Below are 14,044 nucleotides of genomic sequence, written 5' to 3'. Positions count from 1 at the left end.
GGCAGGGGAGCGGCGACCGGGCCCCTCCGATGGCTCTGCAGCAACGCCTGCGCAGGAGCAGAGGAAGGCAGGGAGGCAGGGCTCCGTCCCTCCCGCTGCCCACTTCGTGCACTGCCCAAAGCAGGGCTGGCAAGCAATGCCGACGGGCTTTGTGGAAATCATCTCCTTACAGTCCTGCTGCGTGTGTGTATTACCCACTAACCCCTGAGCTCTGTAACTGTCTCTCAGAGGGCAAGAGCAGGAGAAGGGACTGCAGGGGCTGCCCGGGACAGGCTTGGTCTGGCCCGTTTGAAGTCTGACCCAGAGGAGACCTTGTAGGATGTTCTGAACCAGCCCCAGCTCACTTTGTGTGCCGGTTCTGCCTGCCTGCCTTGAAATGTCACTGTTTTGATCTGAGGATATTCAGCTACAAGCAAGGGGATGACGCTGAGCACAGGGAAATCGAGGCTGAACATCGGGAAACACTTCATAAGAAGGAGAGCTCTCAGCCACTGAAAGGGCTCGGCAGGAGGTGGTGGAAGCCCTACATTCTGCACCGCTAACAACTGGAAGGACAAAAGGCGCTAGAAAACTCGGTGGAGGCAGGGGCAGCACCTCTCTAGGTCTGTTTATACACTGGAAATTCAGGTTATAAAATAAAGAAGTGAGTCACGCATGGCAACAGTCCAACCCAGGCTCTTCAGTCAAGACCACGTTCCTACGAATGACCCAGGAACACATTTCTAAGCGATTGGGATTATTTCTAATTTGCAGCAGTCAGTGAGATCAGAATCTTCCCTTAAGATTCTGCTCAGTCATTATTTGTATAAAGCTGCCAATAATTCCTTCAGACTTCACGCCCTGGCTGCCACAGCACGGTTATCAGCTGCCACTGGAGTCAGGCCACCCCTTCCTGCTCCCATTCACAACCTAAACCATCAGACCCTGCTTACGTGACTTCTTGGAAAAAAAAAAAATATTCTGGCCTTGGTTAACTGAAGGATATCACATTTTTCAAACACTGACCCTGAAACTCACCTTCATGGGGTCACGCCAAAAATCTGGAGGGATAAAAATGATTCCTGATACACAGAGGCAGAACTCCAAGGGACCCAGTAAAATCCCTTCCACTTCAACTAGCTAGGACACCTCCCCTTCTTTTTCTATTTGTTTTGGGGTCAGCAGAATGTATACATTCCCAGTAACACCCTCTCCTTGCATGAAAATGCATACACGCACTCTGTATACAAGAACATTTCAAATACTCACTAAATATATTGTGTTTGGTTTGGAATTTTCTTCCTCTTTAAAAATCTTTTCCCAACATCTCATTGCAAAACACGGGTAAATTTAGAAATGAAAATGCCATTTTAAATCAGAGAGCCACCATCGTTAGTCTAGAGATGTTGAGGAAAAACAGACATTTCTCCAAATGAAACATTTCAACGGGCTTCAACATTCAGCCTTGGTTGCTGCTGAATGAATTCACCAAACGCAACATACAGTGGGAACTAGGGATTATCGCTATCGTGTGCCCTGGCTGGATTTCTGGGGGAAAAAAGTCCAATAATTTTTTCTCCCGGTTCCTGCTTTCTTTTACTTCGTGTTTTTTTCAGATCGTCCCAACCGCACCGCACACCCTGGGTCCATGCCGCTATTGCCTGTCTGCTCCTCCATAGCAGTGAATGGGGACAGTAGCTGTGTTCCCATCGGATCCAGTAGCTGTGTTCCCATTGGATCTCCAAGCAGGAGCAACAGCAGGCTTTGCTACATTATGAGAAGCTCAAGGATGTTGCCGCACTATTGTGCTTAACGTTTGGAAGAGTTGAAAAAAGCCTGGAAGAATGATTTGGCAAGTTCCTGACGAGAGGATGGACATAACGAATAGGAATGAATTACAAAGGATATCGCAAAAGCCAAGGAGGAATGAATTATCAAGGATCTGGCTAAATAAAAATGAGTTATCAACTGAGCTAATGGAAAAGGAAAAGAAACTGCTATTGCACGGATCCCATGTGGAGGTCACCTTGGCTTTCCACTCACACATGAATATTCACTGACTTGGAATTGATCTGTCCTTAATCTAGATTTATTTACAGCGAGGGTCTCGGCATTTCTTACAAATGACACACATTAGCTCATCGTGTGGGATATACTGAAGGCTGAAGATATATCTGATGGCCCTGTGGCTCCTTGAGAGCAGTTTTCTAATTCTGAAAACGAGTCTGTGTGTCACTAGGAGAGGTTTCTTCACAGTGAACAGCAATAAAACAATCAAGCAAATCATCTGCGCTCTCTCCTCCCGCAGCCAGTCATAATTTAAGACCCAGCTCCAATTGCTGCGTTTAGATGTTTTATCAAGAGACCCAGGGTTGAATCCAACCTTCGCGATAGCAATGAAACCAGTTTGGTCAAGGAGGATACCCAATAGGAAAGGTGATGATGCACAGGTATTTCTCAGATCCCTCTCCTCCCAGCCTTCCTACATCTTTTCTGGAAAAAAAGAAATTAAAGGATGAACACATCTTTCCCCTATACTAATTTACATAGTATGATCCCATTGACTGGAATATTGAGTTATTCCAAATGACTGTGAGGAAGAAGAAAGGCTGCTCCATCACCCTCAGGTATCCACTTGCTAAACACATGGATTGACAACACAGAGAGGGATTTCCAAACACATTTGTCCTCAGTCTGCTTCAAAAACCCTATTTACAGATTACATTCATACAATGATTTTTTTAAAAATCAGGGGCAAAAAGGAGAACATAATTCTTGGGTGGCTTTTTTTTTTTAAACACATGGCAAAAAATGTAGGAGACTGAAGGGCTGCTAGTGAGGAATCCCCCTGCTGACTTTGCCTTTCCTGTCTTTCTCAGCTCCTTAATTACACCATCACTACACGCAGGGTTGGTAAGTGGGTACTCATTTTAAACGTGCAAATAGCATCTCTAACTTCAGCTTAATTATTTGGCTTCTAATCATAAAGCAACCAGAGTTTTCTCTCTATTTTCTTAACCTGTCACAATTTTTAGGGCTTTTTGTTACCTCTTTTCCTACTTCCCCAATGACACAGCACAGAGCCAGAACACCGACGGAGTTACATCCAGATCTCACTCACTCCCAGGACAACAGCATTGCAACCACAAAAGTTACTCCAGGGTTCTACTGATGAAATTGGAACTGGATCCTAGATTTTCTCCGGAGTGCCAGTAATGTTTTACATCTCAAGCACCAGCTCCAAAGTCTGTAAATACGTCCTCTCTGTCTCAAGTTTAATCCCAGTTCTGGGGTCTTATCCAACATATATCCAGACCAGGCTGTGTGAAATGAACTGTCTAGGATAACTCCAGCAACTGCACGGAATTTACTTTTCCCAGGTTTACAGCACCTAAACCAGGGGCGAGCGTTTACCATACCTCCCAGTCCAGAACGGAGGCCTGCCACTGAGCTATCTTGTCAATGTTCTCCAACCGCCGCTTCCGCTCGTTGATCTGTAGAGTCACGTTCCTCATGACGGCGAGAGCAGCAGCCACATACCTGTAGTCACTGTCGAACACAGAAGAAAAGTCCATGAAACGGAGCCTGATGGGCAGTGGAAATGCACAGAAGCACAATCCTACAATGCAGGTAGGATTTGCCGCTCACTACTATGACACCGTGTTTTTTCCATCACCAATGTCTTTCCGGATCATCACAAAAGAGCATCTTGCTTGAAACCGAAACTGCATGTGTACGAGACAGAGGAGCCAGCTCCTCCGCTGGTCTGCACCAGTGCAGTGAGTTCAGTCCAGCCTCTACCAGCCCAGGGTCCAGCAGCTGTGGATATTGCTCTGCAAAGTCTTGAGGAGCTCAGCTAAAGAGTATCCTGAAAGAAAGTCTGAACATTTTTGTAGCCTGTGTCTTCAGGCCTGGATTTTTCCATTTTTAAAATGAACATTAGAAAATATTTTTCAATTAGACACAAGGCTGGAGCATCTCCCAAGCCATAAAGTGACTCCAAGAGTGCACAGAGCACTCATCCCACGGCATTCACTCTTGCTGCAGACTTCAGGTGAGCAAATCAAAGTAATTCTTTCTTTTTTTTTTTTTCCTGGATGAGCCTGCGAGTGTAATAACAAAGAGTGAAAATAGCGTCCCGCCAGGGCCAGCCAAGATGATGATCAGTCTTTTCAGAAAGCGACGCTGAAATCAATGCTATTGATTTCCGCCCTGTGCCTTCTTTTCCATTCCAAGGAACCTTAATGTTCATTTCAATCGGAAAGCCAGACAAGGCCAGCTGCCACAATGCCACCATAATATATTATTTACTTAAGGGCTGGTATCGATTGCTGACTAATGAGAAAAACTGCGATCCTGGGCAACTGCACGGCGAATGGCTTTATTGATTATTGCTAAGAATTGCACTGGTGACAGCTAAAATAGGGGTGAGTGGTGTGAATTAGATCCATTTCCCCACGCGATCCAAACAGGATAAATATTAAGAAACAATCCCGTTATACAACAGAACATTATTTGCTATTTTGCCATCCTTTCTTGGATGAAATCTTGAGATGTGTTTTCAATCGTTATTCAATTCTTACATCAAAATTCTAGCTCAGGTAGAAAAAAAAAAAAATTCCTTCAAATTCCAAAACATCAGGAGTGGTCCTTCAACAAAGTAAATGAGAATAACAACGGGCTGTCTGACATATCCACCGTGCTATACAATGAAGAATTTCCTGTGCCTGCCTTTGTGGGGCCGTCTGTATGAAGTGAGCGCCTGGTTGTGTAAGGGAGAAATGGAACTAGTCCAGAGAGATGTTAGTCTGGGCTTCAAAATCTCCATGAGTTCTTGTAGGGCAACAGGTAAGTCACTACGGCCAGAATGGATCTGCAGAGGTAGGGAGAGGTGTATGGATTAGAGACGGTCGCTAATAATCTCCTGGCAATTCTGCTCATGCAAAGGGAGGATACTGCCAGTCCACCCGTGAGCAGAGTCTCCTCCTCATCACGTCCCGTGTTCATACACTCAACCCCAGCTCCGCTCTGCAGTTTTTTTAAGCTGCGCTCAGGACCTTCCTATATTTAATTCATATTAAGCTGGAGTAAATCTTTAAGAGGTGAACAGATGGGGCTTTGTGAAAAATTCAAATGAACCAGTCTCAAAACAATTCGCAATTGAAGGGAGCCAGGCTCCGAGAACACCCCCGTGCCCGCCTCTATGCGGAGGGGGACGGTGCCAGTGGAGCTGGGTTTTATCTTGGTAATGCTAATGCACTAATTCGGATGTGCTGTTTGAAGAGAAAACCCCATGCACATTTTTCTTTCACGCAGTAATGAAGAAAGAGTCATGACTGAACTTTTTGGGCTCCTGGCCCGTGTCTGCGGCAGAGCTGGCAAAAACTTAGAAGAAAAAATAACAGAAGCAAAGCGTTTGGCCAGTGAAATAACAATAGGATAGCATTAACTATGAAATAAAGGTAAATAAATTGTTTGTCAATTTTACTAAGGCTGCAATGACCTTTTTCCAGTGCTCCATCAGAAGTAAGACTCTTGCCAAATATCACATGCTAACTTGGGGGAGAGTGGTCAGGTTTCTGGTTCCAGCTCTGGTGTCCTGACCTGGCACAGGGAAGATCCATAGCTCTACACGTACAACATTAGTGCAGAGGAAGGACAAAAAAAAAAAAAAAAAAAAGAAAAAAAAAAAAAAAAAAGGAAAGAAGAACAAAAAGAATATAGCATCCCACTGTTAGATGAAACTAACATATCTGCTTTCATTGGGACTCCTGGTCCTTTCTGAGTTTTGCCTTACTCCATAAATGGTTCAACTGATTCACACACTATTTTCTACATATTACATTCTAATCAGAGTGCCTGGGAGACTCCTAATCCAGCCAGCGATGAGCCTGACTTCATTGTGACTATTAGTCCACTTTATCATTTTCTGGCTTCTGTTTCAGACTCACAATCTAATTCCCAGCACCGCCAATCTGCAAGTGCACAAGGACGACTCACCGCCTGATGAACGGGCCCCGCTGAAGCCCCCCAGTTGGCTGCTCAGTTTCTCTTGTTCACCGCTGACCCTGACGGTATCCCAGCCTGCAGGTACCTGGCTTTTCCCCGTGTCCAATATTGTCACAACATGACATTCCCCAAGATTATTTGCTTTTCTGATCTCAGGCTTTGCTCACCTCAGCCCCAATCCCAAAGCCAGAATGACAAAAGCAGAAAATATTTGTATTTCAAGCAGGCAACCGCGGCAGCCCGGGTTTTCTGCACAGCCCCAGTGTCCTGTCTCTGGCACAATCCAGTAAAAAAGAGGTCTCAGCCTGAATCACCCAGCGGAAAGGTCCAAGTCTCCTCAGAATATGACTGTATCTGATTACTTAACAACATGTTGATTTTGAAACATCCCAAAGGAAAAAGGAACATACTCCCAAAATAATTCAACCCTTGTGTAATCACGCTGTCCACATCCCCTTTGCTACCAAATAACTCAGAGGAGGTCATGTTAAATACAGACCTCTTCCCTCTGAGGATGCTTATGTCTTCCCATCGTAAAGCTGAATTCCCGCTGTAAGCCCTGCGGGGACATCACACGGCTGGCAGGGGAAAGAAGCCACAACCTTCGGGATCCTAGAGCTGGTTTCTGATACCCTAACATTCCCACGAGTCCACTCCAAGTTTGATTTGGTCTCGTTATGAAGGGAAAACCAGAAACTGGATCTGGAGCCAAATGCACGTCCAAGTTGGTGATGTTGAACTGGGCATTCAGCTGCTATGAATTAGTCAAACCCATTAATTGGGTCAAAGCAAATCAATGCATCTCTATGCTCATATCACGTGTCTCTGCACCTTCCAGAGCTGGGTTTGGGGAAAAGCAAAACAAAACAAAAAAATCAAATGCTTGCAGAAGTTTCTGAAACATTTGTGGACTTTTTTTGTTCTCTGAAACACCTCCTTTTAAATGGCTTTTGGAAAAAGAAAGAAAACTGGCAAGGCGGAAGAAAATCTCCCCTCAGGGGGTCCGGTTCTTCTCTCACCTTATTTTTATAGCAGTATATCACAAGTGATATCATAGGTATTGTTCTTGATCTACAGTAGGTCAGGCAGTCAGGCTGGTTGCCCTCAGCAGCAAAAGAGAACCTGGAAATTTTGGGAAGTCATCAAACTGCTGGGTGCTCCTCTGAACCTAAACCCAGTGGCAAAATCAGAGGTGGACTCAGGCTGAAAAGCAGAGCAGGTCCTGCATCCTCCCCAGATCTGAGCACGTTCAGCTCTGAGTTGCAGATCCTGGCCCTTGACTTGCTCTGTGCTGAGGTCCTCTTCAGGATAAAGGAATGAGCCTTTCTGACCACCGAATGCTAATTAGGTAATTTTTCTAGTGTAACTGGAAGCATCAGAAAGTCCATCCAAGGGTAATTAGTTCACATGTGTGATTATAACAGAGATGAGTTTGGCTCCATTGAGAATCAGCACTTTGAGAAGCTTTCTAGCTGTCTGCTGAAAATTTGCCCTGCTTCAATTTATATAAGATGGCATGAAGAGAAGAGCTGGACAGAAAAAACCCAACCCCTGTGTGCGTGCAGAGGCTGTGTAAAGAAGCAGCGAGCAAAACCCTTCGGTGTAACAAGAGACGGGCGTACCTGTGATCCTGGGCGGTGTACTTCAGCAGCTCCGCCAGCTGCAGGGGGTATTTGCAGATCTTCTGCACCGGCGTTAGAAGGAAACCGTCTATGGCAATATCGATCATCTGCTGCAACAGACGACACGCTTCGAAGAAATGCTGGTACCTGCTATCCTTCATCAGCTTGGAAAGCTCCATGCACGCGTCCAGATGGTTGTTACAGTACTCCGAATAGATCCAGAACCCATCTTGCTGTGAGAGGCAGAAGAGGGATGCACACAGAGGGGAGCGCACGTCAGGCACGTCTGCGAGCAGTCAACCACCTGACGTGCCAACGAGAAGACATTACCACTAAAGACAAAGGAACCCCCCAAGCAGCAGGAGGAAGGACTGCTCCTAGAGCACTCGTCTGCTTGGTGCAGGTGCTGCATGGTCGCTCGCGGGGCAAAGGGAGGCAGCGAGGGACCCGCGTACTGACGCATCACTGGCATCTCTGTATCTCCAGCTTGATTCCTCTGGGCCACACGGACAAGGCAGATGAAAGGCCAAAGAAAAATGACACGGGAAGGGAGACAGACACAAACTGACTGCCCAGTGTCACAGATTAAGGCTGGAGTTGAGCCAGCCCAGCCAGGTCAACAGCCTGAGATGCTCCATCAGGTTGCAGCCAATGCCTTATAAAATACAGAAAGGACAGATTCTCTTTTTTAAAAGTACACCTGACCAGAAATTCCTATTTCTCAGTCCCATAAGGGCCCAAATCACCTGCCCGTCTGGGAACAGGGGAGCCCGGTTTCTTTCCCATCCCCACAGCTGATCAAGAACAGGCGCGGACACCTCGCTCTTCCTGAAGCAGATGAGCAGATCCGCTTTGCAGATCCACAGAACAGGATCTTAACGGCCTCATCCCTCAGTTTCCCCAAATGGCTAAACTGGGATAATTTATCAGGAGTTTATTAGCCAGCTTCCAGCCCCTATCTGGTGGCAGATAAGTGTCAGATATTCCTCCGAATAACAGTAGTAATTCTTACTATTGTCACTATAAATGAATTGACAGCACAGCCTCAAGACATGAAGTTTCAGCTACTGATTCTCACCAAGATTTCCTACATCTCTTTAGCACAGAGGTGGAATATGATGCTGCTTTGGAAGCAAGCAGCAGAGATTGCAGGCTCTGATAAAAATGAGCAATATTAATGCCATCATGCAACTTCTCAAAAAGAAACCTGCTTTTCAATGACCAAGGATGCTGAAGAGATGCTGGGTTGGAGCATCTCCTACGTAAGCTCTGATACAGCACTTCACTCTCCCTAAAGGAAAGCCTGGAACTGCAGGACTATAATTTTCTTGACATTTCCTGACATATTTACAACACCGGCCAATTTATCAGCTCCTGAAGTACGTGGCTTATGCAACAGTACAACGGGCTGGGCAAAAGCCTCCAGGACTATATAGTCAGCTAAAATGTCCTGTTTGGTGTGTGCACTTAGCGTGAGCGAGTATCTGCTGCCCTGCTGCTGCCTGGGCAGCAAGAAGCACGAGCTGGCACCTCCCCAGCCAGCCCAGCAGCTCCACGGGGGAAGGCAGCTGAAGCTGCGTGGGTTTCTCATCCCAGTGCCACAGCGAACAGCCCAGGCTCTTGCTCTCCTCTGCCTTTTTTGTGTGATGTGCAACTAATGCCTCATTTGACTTCTCCGGACTCTCCTACCTCTTCTGACCTTCTAGCCATCCGTGACCTGGTTAGGATGGCCTGGGAGGGGGTTTAACCCATATTCTAAAGAATGGAGAAGGTGGGGAGGAGTTGAGGGACACCACGCCTACATAACATGATTCCGGGTGGATGTGAACAGGTGTTGGGATTCAAACGCACTGAGGGGTTATCCAGCTATATGCTTCACTTCAAATCCTTCCTTCTCTGTATCTCACGAAGTCAGTGGGGGGCCATGGAGTGGTTCCTGATATGTAACTAGAAAAGTATCGATGCACTAAAGTTATTCTGAGTGGTTCCTGCCTCCTGACTTTTTCTGCTACTCCTCCTCCCCCACCCTTGTCCCCCAAAAGCAACCCCAAAACTCCCAAACAAAAATGCCAAATTCACTTACGTGTTCAAGGAAACATGGTCCAATTTCACTGAGATGGGGGTCCTCGTTGTTGTACTGTTTCTCCAGGTCCCGGACAAATCCCATCTGAAATCTGTAGATATCTTCGATGTTACCAAAGATGATTTTTAGCTGTTCATCACTGAACATATCCCTCCTCTTCCGGCACTGCTTTAAGTAACCCTGTAAGGAGTAAGAAAGAATAATCCATAAAATAACCTGAACTCTCATACTGAGGCTGCTCTCAGATTATTCTTGAGGAAGGAGCAACTAAAAGCAAAATCAGAAGATGGCTTTGAAAACAAAACCCACTTGTTAAGACATGACAGTCTCCATCAACTCCTGTCTGAGTAAGCACCCAACAGCAAAACGTGCCTTGAAACACCACGAGTCCTTTTTTTGATAGACACCATCTCATCTGCAACTGCTGTTCCCACTGCAACCTCCAGCAGACCCCCATCGCTGCCCTCGCTCAGGACACAGCAGACCCAGCAGGCACGGAGCTGCCCAGCCAGCACGCAGAGGTGCTGGAGGTGGGTGTGGACAGTGCGCTGGGGTCTGACCCAATGTCCTCCAGCGTCTTCCATGAATCCGTTCTGCAAAGGAAAGGCTCTCCTTTGGTAATACCTCTGGCATCTGGATGGTATAACCATCCCAGTTGTTTCAGCACCAAGTGAAATGTTGAAGGAAAACACTCTTCAAGCATTCCCTGACTTGGGACGCAACACGGTTCATATCCCCCCACTTGTTCATCTTCCTGAGTCTGAGACAAAAGCGGGAGGGCTGCTGTCCTGCGAGTGCCGTGGCGGGGAAGCCCAAAGGCCACGCAGTAGGCTGGGGAGGTGCTTTGGCTTGTTGGGGAGGTGCTTTGGCTTGTTGGGAAGGTGCTTTGGCTTGTTGGGAAGGTGCTTTGGCTTGTTGGGGAGGTGCTTTGGCTTGTTGGGGAGGTGCTTTGGCTTGCCTGAGCAGGGAAGCCATGGTGGGAGCAGCCCAAGCTGCTGATCAATGCCATCTAGAAGAAAGCAACATTATTTAAATTTTGTTTCCTAAACTCTCCATTCCATTAGCACAAACACACTATTCCAAACAGTGTAAAACGAGGGAGAATTTTTCTCTCGTTTTCTCAACTATCATCCTTCACTGCTTTTCTTCCTTTTTTACGTGGGACCAGAGTAAAGGCTTTGTACTCTTCTCCATACTGAGTCTGTAGACATTAAAGTCAAATGGAGAAAGAACTAGGATGTAGAGAGTTTAAGGAAATTCTCCAAAACCCCAGAATGAATCTGCAGTAGATTTGGAAACAATTCAGGTCTCCTGCGTCTCGGTCCAGTGCAGTAATAAACAGATCCTCCTTGCTTATTCTTCATCTGCCCACGCCACCCATTGGTACTGAGCCTGAGCTTAGCTCGACATCATCTGAACACAAATCGGACAGCTAGCACTGCTCTGAAGACCTCCTGTCCTAAAAAAGACTGAGTAGCTCAATATTCTGGCAAAAAGCGTAGCACACCAAGTCCCCCCCGCCTCCCTGTTCTGCTGACCCTGCCTGAACACACGTGGGCCAGGGGACGGGGTGACACAGAGGCTCAGGATGGCTGGGCTGAATTTCTGGCTCTGCCACCAACCTGTGTGACACTGAGCAAACCACTTCATCCCCGCTGTGCCTCGCCTGTCTGGACCATTCAGACCAGACACTTTGCAAAGGCCAATATCGGTGCTCTGCTGGCCTGGCTGGACTGCGGCCTCTTGGCTGAAAAGAAATAACACGGGGGTCATCACGAGATGACTTTGCCTGTCTTTATTATATAGGAAGAGAAAAAAATGAAGGGAAAAAAATGCCACAAGCTCCAGCAGAATGGCTATATTTGGGGACTCTAGATGCTTAGTCACACAGACAAACAGGCAGCTGGTGACACGCAGCTGCTGGTCCACAATGGAGACTATGGGAACGCTATAATAAACCGTCCTTCAGCCTCACCATGCGGTTCCTGGGAGGGAGAACTTCAAACAGATGAATGATAAATGCCCCTTTGGCCGACCTGGCAAAGAACCAAGCTCTGCGATGTCCAGCTTAGCTCAAAGGATGCCGTTACCCTGGATTTGCTGGCTTTCGCAGCTGGGAAGCTGGAGTTATGGAATACCTTCTGCATTTACTAAATCTGGGTCTCTCTTCTTCCAGGAGCTCCTTGATGACTCATTTCCCTGGGTTTCCCTCTCCCATTTTTCAAGGCCAGGAGAAATGGGAGCAGGCTGCTTCCCACGTTGCAGGACAGTTGCAGGGCAAATAAAAATTCAAGCTAGCAAGGAATAATGCAGAATATCTTCCATGCTGCTGTTCATGTTTACCTGCTTATCACAGAACAGCTTTTGAAAAAAAAAAAGAAAGAAAAAAGATGCGCACTTGCCCGTGAGGTCAGGCTCTTTTCGACAGTGGCTTTGGTGGTGTCAGCAGTGCTGAATGCCTGCTGCGAGCCGCTCGTGTTAGGACCTTTGTCCCGCTGCATGCTGCAGGCTGCCTGCAAGCCAGCCTCCCCTCTCGCATCCTCTGTTCTGTGAGATCAGCGCTGGATGATTTCTGTGAACATCTTTCAGCCCTGGGGTTGCTATTGGCTGCGACTACCGTCTTGAATATTCCCCATCGTCCCTGTGCGGCTGGTTCATCTCTCTGCCTGAGTGACGTGTTTCAGAGAAGCTGAAGCGGCACATTTCTGTACAGGCACCTATGAAACCACGGGGAAAATCAAAGAACACACGGAGCTCCCACGCCTCATCCTCTATCCAGCTTGTGCATTTGGATGGTTGGTTTCCAGCACAAGCCAGCAAAGGGGAGACTGAAGATTTATATATAACACGCAGCAAGAGCCAGCTAGAAGGCTGCTGCATAGTTTTTCCAGTAAATTTACTTCTGTTACATAAAACAATGTCATCTTCCTTCTGCTCATCCCATCAGGTTTGCTCAGAGAAGGGATAGCTGACTGACGAGCAGATGTTGGAGAGTGTTTTGCTCAATGAGTACCTAAAAATAGCTGTCAAACTCTCTGCCTTTAAAGTACTTTTCCATGTAGTCCCTATAGTATAAGGCAAAGTTGGAAAGTTATTTGCAGGAGGTTAAGTGCTAAGTTTTACTCCACCCCAGAGTGGGTTTAGAGACAGTCAGGAGAGGTGGCACATCCATCCATCCATCCATCCTTCTTCCTGTCCAGCTGAGAGTGAGGTGAAGGAGAGAATGAGGAGACTATAGCCACTGCAGACCGTAACTTCAAAGGCAGCTGTGACAATATTCCAGCTTCTTTCCATCCCTGAATTTGGCCCAGCACCATCTGAGCTATGGAAATGCTGTTCTCTCGAGCAGCGCTCAGCATCCAGGTGCGCGTTGTGCTGATACACACGTACCGAGGACGAGCACAAGAACAAAGTTGCGACTGTTTGAACTGAAAAGGCAAACTGGAGCTGTGTCTGGTGCCAGGCAGGCAGGACTCCAAAGCCCTTCTTCAAAGCCCAGCCTACAGCCGGTACTGAATGTCAGGCACTGCAACGGCGCCGGGGCTCACCTAAAATATCAGATAAACTCCTGCAGGAACACGAGGCTGTTCCTCAAAAGAACAAGAAGCAGCCAGCTCCAAACCAGAGAGACAAGGTGTGCAGAAGCAGGCTACGAAAGACACCTTGTGCACTGGGGGGTCCACAGAGCTCCAGTCCAGTATCCACGCACGAGAAACTGGTCACAGCAAGGGGCCAGCAGCTCCTCAGATGTGGTCCTCTGAAGGAGGGTCACATTGCTGCCAAAAAGGTTTTATGCTGCTCGGCTCTGACACAGCACCAAACAGTCGTTTTTATCCATCTCCGAGAATGAGTCAGGCTGGTGCCACGCTGACCGCGTGAAATCCTGTCCCATCAGCTCCGCAAACCAGGCTCGGCTCTGACGCGCTCAGATGCAACGAGGATGTTTTCCATGTGGCATTCAGGGCTGTCCTGGCACCAAACCAAAGCTTAGGTGGAATCCAGTCAACATTATTAAAAAACAAATTCAAAGCGAAATTACTTGGAAAAGAGCAAAGGCAGCACTGGGAGCTGGCTAGCCCCTCGAACCTGCCGCCCTCACAGTGCCCACACCACGGAGGTTTCCTTGGATCTCCCAACGGCCTCGCTGTTCCCATCCAAGCTCTGTCACCTCTCACACCTCCTTAAATTTAGCCTTGTCTTCCTAGTCCACGTGCTGGTCCAACCCCTGCTCATGTCTCAAAGCACAGCACCCTGCTCTTGTTTTGCCACCCGCGCTCCCCACGGCGCGGCACAGCCCAAACCCCCGGCTCTCATCGAGGTGCCTGCCCCGACCAGCACCTCGGGGGCTCTG

General features: G+C 47.5%; 1 protein-coding gene across 1 annotated transcript in view; it reads right to left on the bottom strand.

Annotated features, from left to right (window-relative positions):
• Positions 1-3,398: 3,398 nt before the first annotated feature.
• Positions 3,399-14,044, bottom strand: part of LOC104469101 (rho guanine nucleotide exchange factor 9) — a gene marked incomplete at its 3' end in the record, with an annotated part of 13,423 nt that continues 2,777 nt past the window's right edge. Inside the window, exons 2-4 of the mRNA XM_010083468.1 lie at positions 9,694-9,873; positions 7,611-7,843; positions 3,399-3,528 (exon numbers count right to left, since the gene is read on the bottom strand). Of these exons, the coding sequence (XP_010081770.1) occupies positions 3,399-3,528; positions 7,611-7,843; positions 9,694-9,873 (543 nt within the window). The remainder of the gene's footprint in view (positions 3,529-7,610; positions 7,844-9,693; positions 9,874-14,044) is intronic.

This window comes from Pterocles gutturalis, unplaced genomic scaffold, assembly GCF_000699245.1.
Source record: "Pterocles gutturalis isolate BGI_N339 unplaced genomic scaffold, ASM69924v1 scaffold45640, whole genome shotgun sequence".
Lineage (NCBI taxonomy): Eukaryota > Metazoa > Chordata > Aves > Pterocliformes > Pteroclidae > Pterocles > Pterocles gutturalis.
This window is presented reverse-complemented; position numbering and strand designations above follow the sequence as displayed.